General features: G+C 34.3%; 1 protein-coding gene across 5 annotated transcripts; it reads left to right on the top strand.

Moving 5' to 3' along the window:
• Positions 1-18: 18 nt before the first annotated feature.
• LOC134690699 (peroxisomal acyl-coenzyme A oxidase 1-like) lies at positions 19-22,794 on the top strand. 5 transcript variants are annotated; one of them, XM_063550716.1, is made up of 15 exons: positions 24-255; positions 1,560-1,722; positions 6,059-6,219; positions 7,728-7,835; positions 9,609-9,728; positions 10,443-10,558; positions 11,108-11,218; positions 11,741-11,799; positions 14,087-14,249; positions 14,715-14,905; positions 17,291-17,443; positions 18,510-18,615; positions 18,898-19,044; positions 19,661-19,867; positions 21,456-22,794. In XM_063550716.1, the coding sequence occupies exons 1-15, from the start codon at positions 132-134 to the stop codon at positions 21,537-21,539; spliced, it is 2,013 nt and encodes a 670-aa protein (XP_063406786.1). In that variant the 5' UTR covers positions 24-131; the 3' UTR covers positions 21,540-22,794. The 5 variants fall into 5 exon arrangements, with proteins under 5 accessions (XP_063406785.1, XP_063406786.1, XP_063406784.1 ...); XM_063550715.1 differs by lacking the exons at positions 6,059-6,219; positions 11,741-11,799 and adding an exon at positions 3,373-3,533 and having other exon boundaries at positions 19-255; positions 11,108-11,277; XM_063550714.1 differs by lacking the exon at positions 11,741-11,799 and having other exon boundaries at positions 25-255; positions 11,108-11,277.
• Positions 22,795-24,177: the final 1,383 nt, after the last annotated feature.

Genomic DNA, 24,177 nt, shown 5'->3' with positions numbered 1-24,177 from the left:
TTACCTTAATTACGAATCGACTAGGTACGAAACGACCAAGGTACGAAACGACTAACATTAAAATCTATTTTGAGACGGTCCATTCGGACCCGGATAACAGACACTTCACCACTGAAGGATCTGAGAGCAAGATGTCACAAGAGAATGTTACCCCAGATTTGGCAAGAGAAAGATCTAAGGCTACATTCGATGTTGAAAATTTAGCAGAATTTATGATAGGAGGTCGTGACAGGTTGAAAAGGAAAAGATTTTTACGTAAGTTTGTTTAGTGATTTTAGGAAAAGCCACTGGCAAAGGTCATTAAATAGAACGTAGTACATGACATTACATATGAAGGCTTGATCAAAGGCTAGGTAGAACGTGACATGACTTACAAGTTGATGTCAAGCCCAAATGAAGCATAAAGCATAAAAGATTTATTTAAAGTCGGTTATACATATAACAATACAACATAGCTCTGAAAGATGTCAATTGAAATATTTGATTGTTATATTCTGTTAGGTTTTTTTTTTGTTTTTTTTAGTAATACATGTTTATGTATGTATGATGTATTAGTCCATGTAGTCAAGGACTTAAAATAGATACGTCCCTGATGTAGTCCAAATAGTTATGTAACTTATGATGTCTTGAAAGGCTATTACATTTTTTCTTCTTTGAGGCCTTCATGTAGGAGGGGGGATAGGAGGGGTGCTGATATTGAAATCCCGGTCTTAAAAACATGAAATCCCAGAGGTCCCAAATTCAAAAAAAGAATTCCAGGATTTCGAAAGGGTCAATACCAAAATCCTGAGCTTGAAAACACCCGATCCCGGAGTCCCACTAAAGGTCCTATCCCCCCTTATGTAAATAAACCGACAGAAAGTCACAGGACAAATAGTCACAGGACATAAAGTCACAAATTTGTTAGGACTAAAAGCAATGAAAAGTGACACTGGACAAAAAGTCACAAATAATATGTTGACAGTTGTTTGAATATGATAAGAGAAATTCATTGTATCTTGAAATGTTTACTTTTTAATATACATATATTCATATAAAAGTTTATCAAATGTGTCATCTTACTTGAAAAATGAAGATTTATTTAATTTTAATCATGCAAAAGAAAGATTTCTTGGCACCATGAAGCCATTTAAATGCCAAGCCACTTTGACATTTTGTTTTTTTATGCCCCACTTTACAGAATGTGATGTTTTGTGATCATTCCATTCGAAGGTGTTATATTTATCTTTTCCTTTACTAGTAGGTTAATGAAATCATAACAGTGCGTACTGGGTGGTCATTATCTCGTAAGCGACTTTGATACACCTACCAAGCTGATGAATATGCATGACTATAGATAATAACAGCATGTGAAAATTCTAGAAAGTTTGGTCAAATAAGGTGAAGTAATCTATACATATGTGGGTAGAAAAAAAAGTATGTGTTTCAAAAAGTCCCTGTTTTATATCAAAATTTGAAAGTTTTTGTAAGTCACAGATAAAATGAATGAATATGTTGACATTGTTGTAGCGCTTTTGCTCATGAACAGACACCATTAATTTGCCAGGATATTTTTGTAGAGAACATTGCTATCCAAGATCCCTTTTTCAAGAAACAGAAGTCCTGGGCCTTCTGTAGTGTAGAAGAACAGTATGATATGGGATTATCTAAAAGTATCTACATACAGAAAAAACTCCAAGAAATGGGGATTACAGACATGCAAGAGGCCTTTTATTATAGAGAGTAAGTAATTAAGGTACTATCTTAAAGTATCTACATACATGACATACCAGAAAACTTCAGCATGTTTATGACATGTGTATTACAGACATGCAAGAGGCCTTTTATTATAGAGAGTGAGCTAGTAATTGAGGGATTATAATATCCTCATATAGGAAGCTAACAAATAAAACAAATATTATATACAACAACAGATGGTACATGTAACTGCTGAATTACTAGCTCCTGATTTGGGACAGACACATAAAGAAGGCAAATGGTTTTATAAAAACATGTTTGTGGGTGCCCACCCCACCCCTTAGCCTGTGAGAGTAGTGTAACAAACACTACATAAGAACAAACTACAAACATCAGTTGAAAAAATTGCCAATAAGCAGTATGGGCTTTGCTCATTGTTGAAGGCTGTACAACGGCCTATAGTTGATAATGTCTGTGTCATTTTGGTCTTTTGTGGATAGTTATCTTATTGGCAATCATACCACATCTTCTTTTTTATATTGATCGACACAAAGCGTATGAAAACAATTGAAAAACTTTAGACACTTACTGCTTTTCTGAGTAAACTTAAGTCAGACTGTCTAATACCATTTAAAATTAAAAAACTTCCAGTACTAGATAAATCATGTATCCAGGACGATAAATGTATCAATCAGTACACTGGTAAACATCCAATGGAATTGTATAACGAATTATGAACAGTCATGCCAGTCAGAGAAAAAACAATGTGCAATGCCAAAATATAAACCATGATTTAAAGAACTTGTGAAAATTCAAAAACGAAACTATTTTGAGCAGTTCTATCAGTAATTCTAGTTGATCATATTAATTCATTCAAAGCATAAAGGGTGACAAGTGTATCATGCGCTTATCACCAATTAAGCTCTTTATTTGTTTGTTCTATTAGAATGATGGATAAAAAAAATCAGATCACAACACAACAACACAAATAACAGATCATAACAAGTATCAGTGCTTTATTTTTAAGCCTTTATAACAGTGTAATTTAATTTTGGATATAAAATAATACTTTAGAATAACCTGCTACACTCGTCTGGTTATTCAGTGTGCACCACATTTTTTTATGTTACATTGTATTTCTTCAAAGAAAGAAAAAAATATTACAGTAATTTTAGGGTCTGATTTATTATATATGCTGACAGGAATCTAAACCTTTACATGCTTTATAACATTTAGTTTATTTTTAGGTATGATTACATCATGTAATATATGCTCAGAGAGATTTAAGTCTTTAAAATATTTGCTTTATTTGTTTCAGCCACAGCAGATAAAACTTTACACTGTTAGAAAAGCATCTTTCTTTTCTTGTATTTGGCTCAATTAAATCATGTTTATGTTTCACATGTATTATGCATAAATTGTAAACATGGTCAAAGCATGTCACAGTCCAGTGAAGAGCCTTCATTTTATTTGGCAGGGGCTCAGGAAATTTGGGATAAGAACTCTTTTTTTTTTGGAGCAAATAAATGAAAATAATTGTAAATATAAATTTTCATGACACAAATCTACGTTTAAAATTAATCTGCATAGCAACAGATGCAAACACATATACTGTCTGCAAAAAAATCCTCCTGGGCTTTATAAAAAATAAAGTTGTGGGCCTTTAGGCTTCTATTTCATCTTGTTTCTTTTTAGACCAGCCATGTCACATGAGAACAGTCCTCTTGACCTCCATTATGGCATGTTTATCCCTACTATTGATAAACAAGGAACTCCAGAACAGAAGCAAAAATGGCTGCATTTATCTGAGAGCTTACAAATAGTGGGAACTTATGCCCAAACAGAATTGGGACACGGTTGGTTCTCAAGTTTGAATTTTTGTCTCCCCTGCACATGTACAGTTTATTTGGATGTACCTGTGTTCTCCAACATATGCTAGTTCAAATCTATTGATTGTTTGTTTGTAGATGTGTTCTACTTTGTGCAAGTTTAGACCTTTTCTTTGTTTGTTTGTATGTGTGTTCTACCTTATGCTCAGTTCAGATCTATTGTTTGTTTGTTTGTATGTGTGTTCTACCTTATGCTAGTTCAAATCTATTGCTTGTTCTTTGTAGGTGTGTTCTCCAACATACTAGTACACATTTAGATTTACATTTCCAAGCATTCATACCTACAATTGAAAAACAGTGCACAAATCAACAAAAAGATAGGTGGCTTCAGAAATCACAAGGGCTGAAAATTATCAGAGCATATGCTCAAACTGAGCTTGGACATGGTAATTTTGCAATTGTCTATGATTGTGAAATGCTGGTGTGGCGGAGGTGCTTTCCTTTCCAGTACACACGAATTGGTTTTTATTTCACTGTTGGAGGGTCCTATATTTCAAGTAGGAGCTCCGTTATCTGAAGGGAAAGGTCCCTGTACCTGTACATGTCAAGAGAGAGGGTCTTTTTTTTTAAAGAGGGTGGGTCCAATATATTTTTTTAAGAGGGTGGGTACTATGTTTCAAGGGAATGGTTCCTATACTGTAAGGGGATGGTCCTATATTTTAAGGGGGAGAAATATACATTTAGATTTCAATCTTCAATTTTTTGTTGTTGTAATATTTATTTCTTATAACAGAGAGACCTAGAAGAGAACAATTGAGCTGAATGTCTTCCCAAATACAATTTCATGATAAGCTTTACAGAAAGTAAAACGGGGGAGACTATCCAAATAGGGCATTATAAAACAATAAGTTAAAATTAATTTTCCAATTTTGCCTTGGGTGCATAGCTATAGGTTTAACAGTGATGAAAATGGGGGAAGAAGGGGTACTGTTCTCGAAATCTTGAGCTTAAAAACACAAATTCAGCAGTCCCAAATTTAAATAAATCTAAATCCTGACATCCAGAACTCGAAAAAAAGAATTTCCGGATCCTGAAGGGGTCAATCCCGAAATCCCAAACTTACAACCACCAGATCCTGGAGTCCCAATAAAGGTCCTTTCCCCCCCTCAGTGATGCAGTAGGGCATCAGACTACTAACACCAAGGTTCCTGGATTGATCCCTGTGCTGGGTGAAAATTTCAGGGACTGAATGTTTTACTTACCTGTGACACCATATGGTCTTGAGAAACGATGATAGTTTGTCAGAAGAGGATGATAAATGGCTGACCCTTTATTAGGGAGAGCCATAACTCTTGCACGTAAAAGACACCCTTGTAGATTTTGAAAAAGACCAGGCTAATGCAGTAATGCCGCTACAAGGCAGGACTCGCACCACAAAGTGGAAAGGGATTAAATAGATATTTTTAAACTACTAGTAGCACACAGCGATGCTTTAGGGACAAAAGGTGCTTGGGGAATTACATTTGATGCCCCCTATTCCAAATGGAAAATAAGAAATGAGGAGCATCATATGTAAGCTACCAGTGATACTGTTGGCTTTTTCAAAACAACCTCATCCCTTTTTTATTGGGAAAACATGCATAATTTTCATCAAATTGGGAAATTTAGAATAAACCATGAATTTGAATGAAACTTCAATTTACGACCCCCTTTCAAGAGTCAAACCCTGCTTTGAAATAAGACCCCTTTTTGTCAGTGATGATACTTAAATAAACTTTCAAATCTGCACATATAGTAATTTTGTATAAATCATTAAATGAGTGTTTTTCAGTCTGAATTCATGAACAATTACTACTGAGACTGCACTGTCTGGAAAAAAAGTTGTCTGTTTGGGAATAATTTTAAGCCATTTTGTTTTCAAATTAGGATTCTTCTCCAGGGGAAAACGCTGTTATTCTTCCATTAATTTAAGGCAAACAATATCACTGGCAACTGTTAGTGTAAATTTGTATGAATAAGAGCAAGATCGAATTAAATAAATGAAAATTAGTGAAGATGTAAAGTAAACAAATACTTAAAAAAAAATATAGAAAAGAATAAGTGGGTACATTCCTAAGCACAGGTGATAAAGGCTTTTAGATATATGATTGAGCCCACTTATAGTTCTTAAATGTCTACTAGTGTCAATATACTAACACATTTGTATTTAGGAGCCAGCCTTTGGGTGCAAGATTTTCTCATTGTATCAAAGACCCATTGGTGGCCTCGGGCTGCTTTCTACTCTTTGGACAGGTTGTCTTTTTGACACATTCCCCATTTTCATTCTCAATTTAAGTATTCATTTAATTTTTTTTTTATGATCACTTTTTTTGTACTGAATATGCTTTAGCTTTCCAGGCAGAATTCAGCTTTTGCCACAAGCCTTTTTAACTCATTGTAGATGTCCAGCCTTGATCACTATATTTGTTATTGTTTGCTTAATGATGCCTCCATATCAGATTGAGTTTTATTCAGCTTATCACATACCTATTAACAATGTCCTCTCATTGTAGATGTGCAGCTTCACATGAAAATAGTCCTCTTGGTCTACACTATGTTATGTTTTTGCCAACAATCAATAAACAAGCTACACCTGAACAAAAAAAGAAATGGTTGCCTCTAGCCGAAAGTTATAAAATGATCGGCACTTATGCTCAGACGGAACTCGGACATGGTAATATTTTTCATTAACCAAAACCATTTATTCATTTTTGAAATTATGATTTTTTAAACGAAACAAATATTATCTGCTTATGTAATTTTTATGCTAGTTATTTTAGGGGAGAAAATATGAAATTTGTTTTATAGCCACGTTGGCCAAACATTATCTCCTAATGTCAAGAGTTTTTTAAAAAAAAAAATAAACACATCATGTTTTATATTGTCTTTTGACTATATTTACTGCTAGCCATTGGATTATCTGAGACTCTTTAAAATCCTTTCTCCATATTTGTTTTTGATTGTCTCCCTTAGAACTAGCAGTAAATATCTCCCACAAATCTGACTTTAGTGACAATTATTATCTCCCTTAAAGCTAGAAGTAATCATGTGACAATAATTGTCACCTAGGCCTAGAACAAGAAGTGAGATATCTGCCTAACATTCTTATGATATATGAATAATTATTTGATGACAATGATTTTCTCCCCTGGAACAAGTAATGAGATGTCTCCATTAAAGCTTACTTTAATGGCAATGATTATCTCCCTTACAACTTATAGTTATCTTGTGCCATTGATTATCTACCCTAGAATAAGTAGTGAAATATCACAATAAAAGTCTTAACTTCAAATTAAACTGAGGCAATTATCTCCCCTACAAGAAATAGTGAGATGTTTCCCTTAAAGCCTACAACAGTAACAATGATTATCCCCCCTTACATTAGTATCAAAGTTTCTCCATTTATTAAAGTCTACTAGAATAATTTGTGAAATATCTCCCTTAAAATTTGACTTCAGTGACAATGAATATCTCCTCTTTATATAACATTGACACAGAAGTCCAAAAAGAGTCCAAACTCCAATTCCTACCCTCACATATTTATTTGAATGGAATAAGTTACCCTTAGATATGCCAATCAAAGTTATCATAATACATATGTTCTCTTTAAATCCTGCTTTGATATGCACATCTCCCTGTTACACAAAGCTGCTTATATGCACATGTTATATGCATTAATGAGTTTGTCACATGGAATTTAGACCTGTCTATACTGAGTTTGGCCAAAAACTGAAAATCATAACTTATAGAGAAACAAGTCTGCTATCAAAAAGATGCAAAAGGTGCCACTACTTATATACACAAGTTATTAAAACATTGATGAATTTATAATTGAAAAATAGGGTTTTGAATAAGACAGAATCCAACAACTTGCGTTACTTTTCAAAACACCCAAGTTTTTTTATGTTGAAATTTTTAACAATTTTTTCGTTTTTGATAATACTAAGGATTAGCCTTTAGTAAAAAAAAGAGTGAAAAGATACTATAAAAGGACAATATAAAAAAGTCCTAAATCAAATAAAAACTTGACAATATTATGGCTGTCATCAAATCATAACAACAGCATGAAAAACAAGGATTGTCAGTTTTCCAAAGAAGGTTGGTGGTTCCCTCAGGACACCCCAGAGCTTCTTCCACCAATAAATATTTACCGCCAGAAGATAAATTTTTATATATTTTCAGGCACATTTATCCGTGGACTGGAAACAACAGCAACATATGATCCAAAAACTAAAGAATTTATTCTGGACAGTCCTACCTTGACATCAAAGAAGTACTGGCCTGGATGTTGTAAGTTTAGATAATATACTGTGGATTCATTTATTTTCATCGGTATCAATTTTCGTGGATTAAGGACAGATTTTGGCCTCAAATTTAAGTTTCATCTGACGAAAGATTTTGACCATTTTTTAAACACTTCAGTGTCTATTTTATTTGAATCAATTAGTTTATGTGATCGATTTTAACTGATTTGGTCATTAAAAACGATTCGATTCAAGCTCAAATATGAAAAATCTACTAAATATGCTGGAAAATGCCACTTTCAGATGGTTTTTGTCAAAAATGAAAGTGGCCGCACCAGTGTTCATCCTCAACCTTTATATATGTTATGTATTATGATAAAGTACAACTTACATTTCAATATTATGGATGAACACGAATGCTGCCATTTTTGTTTTACACGAAAACCATCTAAAATTTAGCTAAAATGCTAGAATTGTGAAGATTATTGTAATTTAGCATGACTTAATGGTTTTAGTACCCGATATATGTGCATTGGATTGTCAAAATCAGCCCATATTTATTCAGCAGAAGCATTTTACTGTCCAATAAATAACTACAAGTTTGCTTTTTTACAATTTTGTAAAACTGTTATATTTTTGGGCCAAAAAGGGGTCTTACTGAACCTACTCCTTTGTGGTGTACCTAGGCCTGTACCCACGAAAACCACAAAAGTTGGTATTCCACAAATAATAATGAATCCACAGTACAATAAATATGGGCTGAAAATATTGTGTAATGTTGAATTAAGGGCGTAGTCCTTGGTTCAGGGAGATAACTCTTTAAATCAGTTTTGCGTTTGTAAAAGTCAAGTATCATCAATGTATTTTAAGCATTTACTTGAAACAGATTGGAAATAATCTATGTAACCTAGAAGCTTAGAATATATTTATGAAAATGGTTGACACAAGCGTACTGATGAGTTTAAGAGTTATTATCCTTCACCTAGGTCTACCTCCTTAAGCAGGATGTCACAATACTCATGTTTTTTTCTGCATGGATAGGCATAATTTATGACTTTGAAATTGTTTTGGTTAAAGCAGGATTGTGGAATACTCATATATCAGAATATGCAGGTTACACTTTATTTCTGAAACTTTGTGACCATGTTGTCTCAATATCCCAAAATCTCTCTCTAGTTTAAGTCCGATGAGGGAAGAACAAAAAATTGCTGAATTGCAGATTTAACACTGTTGTGTTGATATTTAGAGTTGTTATGAATATGATTCTCTGAATAATGACTAGCAATTGGATGAACTTATTCATAAACTTAAAGAACAATCAGAAAAAGTTATGTCCTAATATAGAATAAAGGTGTAAGGAATGTAAGTCTGAATCCTAAAAATTTGACAGACATAATAAGGAAAATAAATGGGAGGAATTGTAGTCAATTCCTGATACTTGTGAAAGGTACTTCTACCTGTACCAAGTTTGATGTGTTTGAGCGTTTGATTTGCCATTTGATTACAGACTTTCCTTAGTGAATTTTTTTCTGAGTATTTTGGTAATTTTGCTTTATAGTCATTTCCTGATATAGAATTAGAAGGATTAGAACTTTTTAAAAGTCTCAATTCTGAATCAAAATTAAATTATATCATACATTTATATTTTGAAAATTATTTGAAAGTGGCCTAGATAATGTATTTGTGTTCAGTACCATTAAAAAAATATGAATTATCTCCTGGAGAGGAGGGTTGTTATATGAGAGAGACAGCTTTGGTCTTAAAATAAAAAAAATGTTGTAATTGTAAGTTCTTATTTTTGAAAACAATATTCTTACAGTGGGTAAAACTTCCAATCATTGTGTGGTGATGGCGCAACTTTACACTAAGGGAAAAAGTCATGGTCCACACATGTTTATGGTACAGATCAGGAGCATGAAAGACCACTCTGTCTTGCCAGGTTCGTAGAGTTATTTCCAGGTTAATACAGTTTCTTCCCCTTACAGATTTCTTTCAATAACAACAGTATCTAGTATCTTTAGCTCAACATTTCGAAGGCTTTTTCCATCACTTGGCGTCCGTCGTTGTCCTTCTGGTGTAAACTATTTCAAACATTTCTCTTCTGAAACTGCTGAACCAATTCCTACCAAACTTTAGCTGAAATATCTTTAGGATATCTAGAATGAAGTGTGTGTTTTATTTTCTGTTTTGTCTAAAAACATGGCCCCCATGGCTAAAAATAGAACATAGCTTGCTTTAAAACTGCAAAGTCAATTTCAGCAAAACTTAGGCTGAATGAGTTTCAGAATATCCTGTATAAATTTTGTATTTTATTTCCTTGTACGTCAAGAATCATAGCCACTATGACTTAAATGGAAAATAGGGGGTAAAATGCATTTTTTCGCTTTTGAAGAAAATACAACAGATTCAAAGAACATAAAAATGGAATTTATAAGACACTCATTATTATATATTGAAAAGCAAAATTATCATTGTGCAAAGATTTTAAGCAAAAAATAACAGGTGAGTGATTCAGGCTCTTGAGAGCCTCCTGTTAATATATCTTATAGCTAGTGCCCCTTTGAATTATTGAGATAATAATTTGATCTCAATATGCAATAATAAAAACATCGCAATAATTTCTGAATTTACAGTAGTCTTTATTGTTTTTCAGGGATTGAAGTGGGAGTTATTGGAAATAAATTTGGTTATGGTACCAATGATAATGGATTTCTAAGCTTTGATAAACTTAGGATTCCCAGGGAAAATATGTTAATGAGATATTCACAGGTAGGTAGTATTCCTAGGGGAAATAAGTTAATGAGATATTCACAGGTAAGTAGGATTCCCAGGGAAAATATGTTAATGAGATATTCACAAATAAAAAGTGTTAGGTTTCAGGTGTATCATCTGTTGACAGCAAATTTACATTGGAACATTTCTATATGCTGACTGATAAAAGAGGGGCGGAAGATATCAGAGGGAAACTCAAACTGATAGATAAAAAATAAACTAACAAGGCCATAGCTTAGAAAGAAAAAAAAACAAATAATAGTACACTAAACACAACTTAGAAAAATAAAGACTAAGCATCACAAACCCCACCAAAAAATAGGGGTAATCTCAGGACATATAGGCAGATCCTACTCCACAATAAATTATATCAATAAAGTTGTATTTCAATGAAACAGCTACATAACTACACAAAACAAAACACATCTAGAGTTTACATGCAGTCTTTACAATAGACAAGTATCTGTTCAATATGTCATTGATTACCTTGTATTGATTCAGTTGTCAGGAAATTCTGAATTCTTAAAAACATGTCTTTTTAAACAGGTGCATGAAGATGGAACCTATGTTAAACCACAAAATGCCAAGCTTGCCTATGGTTCTATGGTGTTGATAAGATCTTCAATTGTTAGTGATGCTGCACGGGGCTTAGCTCAGGCTTGTGTCATATCTATACGATACAGTGCTGTACGTAGACAGACAGAGGCCTACCCAGGGTAAGTTCTGGTCAGGTGCTTTGTACAGGCTTGTGTCATATCTATACGATACAGTGCTGTACGTAGACAGACAGAGGCCTACCCAGGGTAAGTTCTGGTCAGGTGCTTTATACAGGCTTGTGTTATTTCTATACGATACAGTGCTGTACGTAGACAGACAGAGGCCTACCCAGGGTAAGTTCTGGTCAGGTGCTTTGTACAGGCTTGTGTTATTTCTATACGATACAGTGCTGTACGTAGACAGACAGAGGCCTACCCAGGGTAAGTTCTGGTCAGGTGCTTTGTACAGGCTTGTGTCATATCTATACGATACAGTGCTGTACGTAGACAGACAGAGGCCTACCCAGGGTAAGTTCTGGTCAGGTGCTTTGTACAGGCTTGTGTTATTTCTTTACGATACAGTGCTGTACGTAGACAGACAGAGGCCTACCCAGGGTAAGTTCTGGTCAGGTGCTTTGTACAGGCTTGTGTTATTTCTATACGATACAGTGCTGTACGTAGACAGACAGAGGCCTACCCAGGGTAAGTTCTGGTCAGGTGCTTGGCACAGGCTTGTGTCATTTCTATACGATACAGTGCTGTTCGTAGACAGACAGAGGCCTACCCAGGGTAAGTTCTGGTCAGGTGCTTGGCACAGGTTTGTGTCATTTCTATACAATACAGTGCTGTTCGTAGACAGACAAAGGGCTACCCAGGGTAAGTTCTGGTCAGGTGCTTTGTACAGGCTTGTGTCATTTCTATACAATACATTGCTGTTCGTAGACAGACAGAGGGCTACCCAGGGTAAGTTCTGGTCAGGTGCTTTGTACAGGCTTGTGTCATTTCTATACAATACAGTGCTGTTCGTAGACAGACAGAGGCCTACCCAGGGTAAGTTCTGGTCAGGTGCTTTGTACAGGCTTGTGTCATTTCTATACAATACAGTGCTGTTCGTAGACAGACAGAGGCCTACCCAGGGTAAGTTCTGGTCAGGTGCTTTGTACAGGCTTGTGTTATTTCTATACGATACAGTGCTGCTCGTAGACAGACAGAGGCCTACCCAGGGTAAGTTCTGGTCAGGTGCTTTGTGCAGGCTTGTGTCATTTCTATACAATACAGTGCTGTTCGTAGACAGACAGAGGCCTACCCAGGGTAAGTTCTGGTCAGGTGCTTTGTACAGGCTTGTGTCATTTCTATACAATACAGTGCTGTTCGAAGACAAACAGAGGGCTACCCAGGGTAAGTTCTACTCGGGTGCTTTGTACAGGCTTGTGTCATTTCTATACGATACAGTGCTGTACGTAGACAGACAGAGGCCTACCCAGGGTAAGTTCTGGTCAGGTGCTTTGTACAGGCTTGTGTCATTTCTATACAATACAGTGGTGTTCGTAGACAGACAGAGGCCTACCCAGGGTAAGTTCTGGTCAGGTGCTTTGTACAGGCTTGTGTTATTTCTATACGATACAGTGCTGTTCGTAGACAGACAGAGGCCTACCCAGGGTAAGTTCTGGTCAGGTGCTTTGTACAGGCTTGTGTCATTTCTATACGATACAGTGCTGTTCGTAGACAGACAGAGGCCTACCCAGGGTAAGTTCTGGTCAGGTGCTTTGTACAGGCTTGTGTCATTTCTATACAATACAGTGCTGTGTCATTTCTATACAATACAGTGCTGTTCGTAGACAGACAGAGGCCTACCCAGGGTAAGTTCTGGACAGGTGCTTTGTACAGGCTTGTGTCATTTCTATACAATACAGTGCTGTTCGTAGACAGACAGAGGGCTACCCAGGGTAAGTTCTACTCGGGGGCTTTGTACAGGCTTGTGTCATTTCTATACGATACAGTGCTGTTCGTAGACAGACAGAGGCCTACCCAGGGTAAGTTCTACTCAGGTGCTTGGTACAGGCTTGTGTCATTTCTATACGATACAGTGCTGTTCGTAGACAGACAGAGGCCTACCCAGGGTAAGTTCTACTCAGGTGCTTGGTACAGGCTTGTGTCATTTCTATACGATACAGTGCTGTTCGTAGACAGACAGAGGCCTACCCAGGGTAAGACCTACTCAGGTGCTTGGTACAGGCTTGTGTCATTTCTGTACGATACAGTGCTGTTCGTAGACAGACAGAGGCCTACCCATGGTAAGTTCTACTCAGGTGCTTGGTACAGGCTTGTGTCATTTCTATACGATACAGTGCTGTTCGTAAACAGACGGAGGCCTACCCAGGGTAAGTTCTACTCAGGTGCTTGGTACAGGCTTGTGTCATTTCTATACGATACAGTGCTGTTCGTAGACAGACAGAGGCCTACCCAGGGTAAGTTCTGGTCAGGTGCTTGGTACAGGCTTGTGTCATTTCTATACGATACAGTGCTGTTCGTAAACAGACAGAGGCCTACCCAGGGTAAGTTCTGGTCAGGTGCTTGGTACAGGCTTGTGTCATTTCTATACGATACAGTGCTGTTCGTAGACAGACAGAGGCTTACCCAGGGTAAGTTCTGCTTAGGTGCTTGGTACAGGCTTGTGTTATTTCTATAAACTACAGTGTTGTATGTAGTCTGTAGTCAAGATGCCGACTATACTCTGGGTAAGTTCTGCTTTTAATTAATGTCTTCCATGGACCTGCCATGGTTGAAATAATAATATCATGGTTTAAGTGAAAAAATTGTTTTCGATTATTATAAATCAACAATTATAAACAAAACTATATAAAAAACAGTAGCTTATTTCCAGGGTCTAAATCTAGTGGAAAGTGAGCTTGTGATAGTTAATAGACTACCATACACATAAAAGTATAGATTATTTCCCTTTATAACTACTTCCTGTTTCTAATTATAGTGGAGAAGAACCCCAGATATTGGACTACCAGACCCAACAGTATAGATTATTCCCCTTGTTAGCCTCAGCTTATTCCTTACAGCTTGCTGGGAAGTATGTGTTTAATACATACTTAGAAGTAAATGATCAGATAGAAAAAGGAAACTTAGAATCAATGCCAGAGGTATGTATGAGGGGGGGGGGGTCCTTTTTTGAGATGTCAGGATCGATGTTTTTAAGCTCAGGATTTCAGAAGTCTTTTTTTTTAATTTCGATGTATGTCGGGATTTAAATTTCTTTAAATTCTGGACCTCAGGATTTCATGTTTTAAAGCCTGTGAGGAATCTGTTATTGATCACCAAGATCACTATATCCACACATTACTATAGATTTATTAATTGAAGCTTTTTCACAAAGTTCTATCTGGCTTATTTGGAGGACATTCAACACAATTGGCAGATAATTTTGGTAGACACCAAAGAGGATTAAACTGCCGAAACAACGGGAATACGATACCTTTTGCTTTTTAATTAATTTGAGCTTCGTGTTTTTTATGTGTTTAGCTCCTTACTTTAATAGACTAAACATGAAACTTGCAAAGTACAATATTGTTCTGGTATCTATGGTAACTATATATTTCTATTTTTAGCTCCATGCTTTATCAGCTGGACTTAAAGCTTTCAGTACATATGAAGCCTCTGCAGGAATAGAAGTGTGTAGAATATGTTGTGGCGGACACGGTTACTCACAAGCTAGTGGCTTACCAAAGATTTATGTCGATGTTGTTCCTGGTTGTACATATGAAGGAGAGAACACAGTCATGATGCTACAGACAGCTAGGTAAGTCAGGTTGCTAGGGAATAGTTGGCAACTTGAGTAACATGTTTAAACTTCTTCTTCAGTTCGGCATCATAGTAATTTTAGAAGTATTTGCCTTATCATTTAGTAGGTATTTTTGCTTCATTGTGCAATTTATTATTACATATTTTATTCTCAGAAATTGAAAATAGATAGTGGTCTATTGTGGATAGTTGTTTCTTTCACCACCAGCTCAGTAATTTTATCTAGGATTTTAACAGTCCAAAATATAATAATTTAAAAATAGATATAAGGTTAGACCGTTGGTTTTCCCGTTTGAATGGTTTTACATTAGTAATTTTTGGGCCCTTTATAGCTTGTTGTTCAGTGTGAGCCAAGGCTCCGTGTTGAAGGCCGTACTGTACCCTATAATGGTTTACTTTTTAAATTGTTATTTGGATGGAGAGTTGTCTCATTGGCACTCACACCACATCTTCCTATATCTATATAAGGATATATGGTATTATTGCCATTTAGACAATTATTTACCAAAGTTCAATTGAAGTGGATGCAATCAATTATAGGCAACTATATGGCCTTTAACAACATGAACAATAAGAAAACCCATATGACAAGAGTCAGCTATAAAAGACCCTGACATGAAATGAATGAAACTATTGAAAAAACTAATGGCCTAATTTATAACAAAATATTTTATAAGAATACAAATATGACAGACATTAACCAATGACTAGTTTTATCATACATTTGAAAAAAGATGTCATGAACCAAATTTTCATCAGATTTTTAAAAAGGCATACTACATGGTGTTTAGTCTACACTTTTGCTATCTGAGAAAAGTACAAAAGAAGCATTTAGATTTTAGATAAAACACTTAAGAGAAAATTAATAAAACTAGGAAACCCAAGATATGTAGTAATTTGAAAGAGTGTACTTTCAAATAACTGTTTTTCCTCTTTGAAACTGTCCTTTTTAGCTCACCTGGCCTAAAAGGCCATGTGAGCTTTTCTTATCACTTGGCGTCTGTCGTCGTCGTCGTCGTCTGTCGTCGTTAACAATTTTTCAAACATCTTCTCCTCTGAAACTACTGAATGGATTTGGATGAAACTTAATATGATTGTTCCTTAGAGTATTCTGCACAAAGTGTGTGCTTCGATTTTTGATCCGTCAAAAAACATGGCCGCCGTTACTTAAAATAGAACATAGGGGTCAAATGCAGTTTTTGGCTTATATCTCAAAAACCATAGCATTAAGAGCAAATCTGACATGGAGTAAAAATGTTTATTAGCTCAAGATCTATCAGCCCTGAAATTTTCAGATGAATCAAACAACCCATTGTTGGGTTGCTGCCACTTAATTGGTAATTTTTTGGAAATTTTGCAGTTTTTGGTCATTATCTTGAATATTATTATAGATAAAGATAAACTGTAAACAGCAAAAATGATCAGCAAAGTGAGATCTACAAATAAGTTAATATGACCAAAATTGTCAATTGACCCCTTAAGGGGTTATTGTCCTTTAATGACAATTTTTCACAATTTGTTCATCATATTTGCTAACTTTAAAAAATCTTCTCCTCTGAAACTATTGAACGGATTTGGATGAAACTTAGCACGATTGTTCCTTAGATTATCCTGCACAAAGTGTGTGCTTCGATTTATGATCTGTCAAAAAACATGGCCGCCGTTACTTAAAATAGAACATAGGGGTCAAATGCAGTTTTTGGCTTATATCTCAAAAATGAAAGCATTTAGAGCAAATCTGAGATGGTATAAAAATGTTCATTAGGTCAATATCTATCAGCCCTGAAATTTTCAGATGAATCAAACAACCCATTGTTGGGTTGCTGCCACTTAATTGGTAATTTTAAGGAAATTTAGCAGTTTTTGGTCATTATCTTGCATATTATTATAGATACAGATAAACTGTTAATAGCAAAAATGTTAAGCAAAGTAAGATCTACAAATAAGCCAATTTGACCAAAATTGTCAATTGACCTCTTAAGGAGTTATTGCCCTTTAAAGACTTTTTTCACAATTTGTTCATCATGTTGACTTACTTTAAAAAATCTTCTCCTTTGAAACTGCTGTCTCCTTTGAAACTGCTGTATCAATTTCAGCCAAACTTAGGCTAAATGAGTTTCAGAGTATCTAGTATAAATTTTATATTTCATTTCCTTGTATGTCAAGAAACATAGCTCCTATGGCTAAAATAGAACATAGGAGAAAATGTTTTTTTTTGCTTTTGAAGAAAAAAGGATGATTCAAAGAACATTTAAATAAATTGAAAAGCCAAAATAATCATTGATGAGAGATTTAACCAAAAAATTAAGGTGAGCGATTCAGGCTCTTGAGAGCCTCTTGTTTATTAAGTTTTCAACATAATACCATTTTTCTTTTTTTACAGATATTTAATGAAATGTTACAGTCGTGCTAAACAGGGACAAAAGCTGCCAGGTTTTGTCCAATATATAGGTCAAAATTTGAACAAGAAGTCATGCATGAGTGAAGAAGTTGCCCTTGGCTGTCTGGTCATGGCCTATGAACATAGAGCTGCTAGGTAGGTTTCTTGTTAATTATGTTAACACATACAATACTAATTTCTTATTATACCCCATAACACAAAATTGCATAGGATGAAAATGTCTTGCTGTTTTTATATGAAACATTTTTTGGGATCGTATAATGGTATGTCGTTGTCGTCGTAATACACATTTGGTTTCCCGACAATTACTTTAGTTGAAGCAAATGAATCTCTATGGAATTTGTTTAAAAATGTGCAATACCACTCAAGGAGGGTGGGCATTGATTTTGGTGATGATGGTCCCAACCATTTAGGAATTAGGGGCCCAAAAGTGGCCAGATCAAGCATTTTTCTAGATTCAGGATTATCACTTGTGTGTAAGTTTTTCGGTTGCTCTGAAATTGTACCATAATGTTTAAGGTTTTAAAGTAGAAGGTTGGGTTTCATTTTGGGGGTTATGGTGCCAGCAGTTAAGAAAAAAAATTTGTAAGATCTTTGACCATTTATTTTTTGTCAGAAACCTGTTTTATGTCAAAAACTTGATCACAATCCAAATTCAGACAGTATCAAGCTATAAATTAGTTGCCCCTTTTGTCAGAATGGGAACATGAAGTCCAATGCCTTGTGTGGAGATAGAACCATTTGGAAACTTTCAGGTTTATGTAGGTCGCCTCTTGCAAAATTCTTGTTCCTATCCAATAAACCTTTCTTTTCCAGCATTCCCCATCCTGATTGACACATATTTAAACATCTATCAATTGATGAATTTGTGATTTGTTCTCGTCTTGAGCATGCATGAACTATTTACCTCTGGAAGTTAAGCAAACAACAATCAATCAATTAATCAACTAAATCTATTATATCGTGTTTATGATTAATATGATTTATGTTTAGGTTGGTTGAAGCAGCATCAATGATTGAATCTATTATATCGTGTTTATGATTGATATGATTTATGTTTAGATTGGTTGAAGCAGCAGCAATGATTGAATCTATTATATCGTGTTTATGATTGATATGATTTATGTTTAGGATGGTTTAAGCAGCAGCAATGATTTAATCTATTATATCGTGTTTATGATTGATATGATTTATGTTTTAGGTTGGTTGAAGCAGCAGCAATGAGAATGCAGTCACTTATACAGGGAGGGAAAAAACAACACGAAGCTTGGAATGGAAGTTCTGTACAACTGCTTTGGGCAGCAAAGGTAACGAGAGTAAAGGGACTGAGGCAAGAGGCATGAATGAAGGATCCTCACATGAGTGCTGTCTACAAACTTATTTTCACAATAATTTTTCTTTGAGGCGATATAGTTTTGCAATTTTAAAATCAGCTTGATGTAATAATATTAGAAAAGATCCAACTATTAGCAACATTTTATATTCAATTTATTTTTAAATAAATTACACCTTAAAATAGGATTCTTTAGAGTATAACTTGCAAACATCTATCTTTTTTTCACTGATGTATAATTATATTTTGTTTACAGGCCCATTGTCATCTGTTCTGTGTAAAGAACTTTGTAGACGCCATTCAGGCAAAATCTTTATCCTCCAAAACAGCCACAGTGATGAAGTCTGTCTGTCAGTTATATGGTGTTCATGGTATACTGGAAAATCTGGGGGAATTTATGCAGGTAAGGGGACATCTCAAAACATAACAAGTAAGCTTTTGAGGTTGTGCATGTATTGGATCATCTCAAAATACAATATGGAAGCTTTTGAGTGATGTATGTATGTAGTGATATACAGAATAAGATACAAGTCCAGTAAAATGACCAATACTGATTCATTTAGATTGCTGTTCTCTGAAGGTATCATTGCCACTAAAATTATTGATTGATTAACCTTTGGGGTTTAACTTCACTTCCAACATAAATTGCCATATTTGGTCGCATGTTTTTTTAGTGGAGGAAGCTGGATTGTCAGGAGAGAACCACACTCATTCACAATCTTGGGTAGAATCACAAATCCTTGTCAATTACATTTGAAGTTGAAGGCATCTGATACATGTGGTATTTTTAACTAGTTTGATCAGACAGCCACTGAGGTCACTACTGGAAATAATACTTAGGGATTGTCGACATAATTTTTCATTTACACATTCCTCTCATTTAGTTAAAAGGTAATGTGGTAAATTAGTGCAGGTGTTGATTTTTTTTATATAAATGATCTTTTCTCTGTTTTATAATAGGAATAAAAAAACATATTGTATGTATTATGATCTATAACCAATTGATGTTTATTTTTTAGGATGGATTTTTCTCTGGAGAGCAAGTTGGCTACCTTCAGAAGAAGATGTTGGCCCTGTTTGAGGACATCAGACCAAATGCTGTGGCCCTGGTTGATGCATTTGATTATCCAGACATGGTATTGGGTAGCTGCCTAGGAAGATATGACGGCCAAGTTTATCAAGCTTTGTATGACTATGCTAAGTCTGCTCCTATGAATCATACAGAAGTAAGTATTACATCTTCCACAGAAAAATCTGTAAACCGAAGAAAAGAAACCTTGCAAAGTACTCCAAATTATTTTTATAGAAAAAACCCTCTTGTCAGAGGTGATATTGGTCAAGGAAAAAAATCTCTGGTGAGAACACATCATTTGAAAAGATTTAAAAGTGGGAAAGCCTTTTTTCTCTCAGATCCCATGCATACACAATAAAGACAATCACCGTAACAAATTTCCAAAAAGTCAAACATTTTTTGTTTTGCCCTACACTATCAGATGATACTATATAAATAACACATAGCTGAGAGGGTGATAGAGCAGATTGCTACCCCGAGAAAACATTGTCAACCGCGGCGAAGCCAAAGTTGACAATGCCTTTTCGAGGGGTTCCAATCTGCTCTATCACCCTCAGAGCTATGTGTTATTTAATTTATTATACTGAATGTCCTATCATTATTGGCTTTTACAGATGACTTTTATTTTAAAAGTATTTTCTATGAAGTCACATTCATAACAACGTTACGAGCATTAGAAAAAAAAAAGAAAAAGTCGAGCAAGATGTTTTTTTATTATATTTATTTTAACAGTCGATAATAAAATCTGAGCCAAAAGGTAGAACTTAAGCATTGTATTTAATTCCTTAATGTAAATTCAATTCATTGTTCTTTGAATTATCGATTTCTGATTGGTCTAGACGAGAGGGTAACATTTAAAAAAAATTGTCACCCCCTCAGCCATGTGATAGAGTAAATTGATACCCTCGTCTTAGCCAATCAAAATATGGTATTTCAACGTGAAGTATAATAAAAATGCATGTAACTTCAACTTACTGTAGTGCTGGTGTGTGACAGTATCTCATTTATCCTAATATAATTTTATGATTTTGATAACATGAGCAACGCATTGGGTGCCACATATAGAGCAGGATTTGCTGACCCTCCTGATATCACCCAAGTTTTTGGTAGGGTTTGTGTTGCTAAGTCTTTAGTTTTATATGGTGTGTCTTTAACACTCATGTGTACTTTTTTTTCTTTTTTGGCCATGGTATTGTCACATACATATTTACACAGCTTGGATCCAAAAATCACATTTAATAATAATCAATTGCAAATAATCTTCAAATGGAGGTTTACTTTCAAGCAGAAAAAATAGCCTGATCGACATTTTTTTAACAAAGATCAAAAACAAAACTGCTGTCAACAACTACTGTTCAATTGAAAGCAGTTTCAAGGTATCCTAACGGCGAAATGTTTGAAAAATGATGAAATAATGCAGTTTTTTAAAACCTATTCAACGTACTGAGAAGAACAGGTAAAGAACTGCTTAAAATATGAATAAGGGCAAAAAAAAAACCCAGCTATTAATAGCAGTTCAAATTGACAAGGTAAAAGACATGTTTAAAATCAATAAGACAATAGATATAAGAAGATGTTGTATGAGTACCAATGAGACAACTCTCCATCCATGTCACAATTTGTAAAAGTAAACCATAATAGGTCAAAGCTCCAACAAGGACCCTGGGTTCAAAGGGAATGTATTATTAATCCACTATTGTCCTAAATGTTGATGTATTTATCAAGCTCCTCTCTCATTGTAGATACACAGTACATATTATAAACATCTGAAACCACTGATTAATCCGGAGACAACCTCTGATGCAATGCAGTTTGCTAAACTATAAATAGACATGATGAAATGTACCACAAAGCTTTATTGGTGCTATATATTGTCTTAACCAGATAGAACTTAAATGGACCAATGTGATTGTGTTTTTACCAAAGTGTTAGTTGTGTGTAAAATAATTATGCACATCTTTTTTAACATATTAACTGTGATTATTTTATTCATTAAACTGTGCTTTGAATATACCAATCAACCAATCACTTATATAAAAAATAATGAGAAAGATAAATGTTTTACCAGTATGCTTGTATCCCTGAAGTTGCTGAACATGGTATCCAACAGACTGTTTAGAACAAAACTGTCTTTTAAATTTTTTTTTAAATTATTTTGTATATTATTAAAAAATGGCTATTTAGAAAGAATAAATTATATCTGAGTAGATTCCTGGCAAACTATCAATTATTCTAAGATGTAGACCTTATCTGCTTTAAGATACTGTAATTGTACTTATTTTTCGCGGTGTATTTATTTTCACGAAATTTTGCGGTTGGTTTATTTTTGCGAAAATAAATACACGCCAATCTGAATCAAACCTTTCAACTGAATAGCAATAATTATAAAACCCTGAAAATAAATACCCAGGAACATGTTTGAAACATACAATTCGTGAAAAAAAAGTACCCGCGAAAAAAAGAACAAGTACTATACAGTAATAGACTGTAAATATTGAAAATCAAAGTAATAACTGAATAAATGATAAATGTGATAAATATATATATGCCAAGATGATCAAGATTATTGACTATATATAACCAATGCAATAATTAATGTTGATTTTCAAATTTATTTTGAAATTCTCAAATTATAGATAATTTAAGAAAGTATATGCATCTGCTTTAAACTGCTTTAATTATTTTGAACAAAGAAAATAAAAGAGAAGTATTTAATTTATGAGACATTGAAAATATGTGAAAGGAGATTTAGTTTTATTTTTCTGAATTGCTGTTATACCAAATCAATGTGAATATTGTAGTATGGCTTCAGTTGAATGTAAAAAAAAATGGCTGTGTTGTAAATGTTTGTATCTATAATTCAAAATAAACTTTTCACCAGTGAAGTAGACATAAACTGGATTTATGTTATGTTTGTGTAACTTCTGCTTTATCTTACATGTTCTTTTTTATATTTATGAAAGTCTAGACTTTATGTGATTTTAATGTATTTTAATTCATTAATGATATATGTTTATATAATACTTAATGCCTACAATTGTTGATAATTCTTGTTATTTATATAATAAATAGAACAAAATAGTTTTGTTTTTCTATAATTTGTTATGGTCATTGAACAAAGCTATCAAGTTAAAATTTATCCTAATATTTTGTATGGCAATGGATCTTATTTCCGAAATTGAAATACAGTGAAACATGACTAAACTGAATTCTGTATAAACTGAAAACCTGTATAAAACAAATATGTTTGTAGCACTGTCATATCAATTTATGTTTGTTGTGAACCTGATAAAACCGAACATCGGCCAAAACAGAACAAAGTCTTAAGTCCCGAAGAGGTTCAGCTTAAACAGGTTTCACTGTAGATCATACACTGACTCCCTATTCTACCATTCACAAAATCATATACTGCAACAACCTTAATGGGCCATTAGTCTGCTCAATGGTATTTCCATTATAACAAAATAGTTCATAGCCCCCCCCCCCTTTATACACTTAACTGATATTTAAGATGACAATCGTAAATATGAATTAACATTAAACATAAGTGTAAATGTCAATTTAACATAACCTGACAACTCCTTAAGTTTGATATAAGGATATTTGGTATGAGTGGCAATGAGACAACTCTCAATCCAAGTCACACTTCTAAAAAAGAAAACCATTATCATTATTATATGTCAAAGTGTGGCCACAATACAGACCCTTGGTTACCACCGAACAGCAAGCTATAACGGACCTGAAATGGCTAGTGTAATATCATTCAAACACGAAAACCAATGGTCGAATTTATATAAAACACCAGAAACAAGAAACACTTAAGAGCCCCAACAACAAATGACACCCCATACATGTCATATCCATAATCAAATTCTTCTAAGATTTTAAAATTTCAAAAATAGATCAATGAAGAATTTAAAATATTTATCTGTCCACTTAATTCATACTGTTTAATATTTTGTGCCTGTATCAAGTCAGGAATATGAATTGTTTTCCATTGGGTTAATATATTTATGCTTTTGTTTTTGCCATTTAATAAAGAAGTATGTGAAATTTTCTTTGTTTCGGTATTTTTGTTGTTGTTTTTGTTAAATTCATGGTATTGTCTGTTTTAAGGTAGCACAATACAAAGATTTTATAACTCCAACTCCCAAGTTTTAAAATGCTATAATGCTATATCTTTCTTAATAATGCTTGAAAATTTATAAAAGTGGTAGTTTTGGATAGCTAACAGAAAACTCTTTCAAATTAATGCAATGTTAGTATTATGCAACAATTATGTAACCAATTATAATGTTAACTGTGTCTAAAATATTTTTCACCATATTTCCACTTTTAAAATGAAATTAGCTTCTGCATAGATATCCCTAGAAGGTTTATTTTATTATATGTTGTTCTATGGCCATTATCTACAAAAGGGTGTCTCAGATTTTAGACAGAATGTCTAGAACAAATTTTACACCT

The sequence above is a fragment of the Mytilus trossulus genome, chromosome 11 (assembly GCF_036588685.1).
Source record: "Mytilus trossulus isolate FHL-02 chromosome 11, PNRI_Mtr1.1.1.hap1, whole genome shotgun sequence".
Taxonomy (NCBI): domain Eukaryota; kingdom Metazoa; phylum Mollusca; class Bivalvia; order Mytilida; family Mytilidae; genus Mytilus; species Mytilus trossulus.
Note: the sequence above shows the minus strand (reverse complement) of the source record. Positions and strands in the feature narration are given on the sequence as shown.

Excerpts from the sequence above, each read along its gene's own strand:
- LOC134690699 (XM_063550715.1), top strand. The coding sequence starts at position 132 with ATGTCACAAGAGAATGTTACCCCAGATTTGGCAAGAGAAAGATCTAAG. Across the intron at positions 7,836-9,608 it reads GAAGTACTGGCCTGGATGTT|TGGGTAAAACTTCCAATCAT; the intron begins GTAAGTTTAGAT and ends ATATTCTTACAG. Across the intron at positions 11,278-14,086 it reads CAGACAGAGGCCTACCCAGG|TGGAGAAGAACCCCAGATAT; the intron begins GTAAGTTCTGGT and ends TTCTAATTATAG.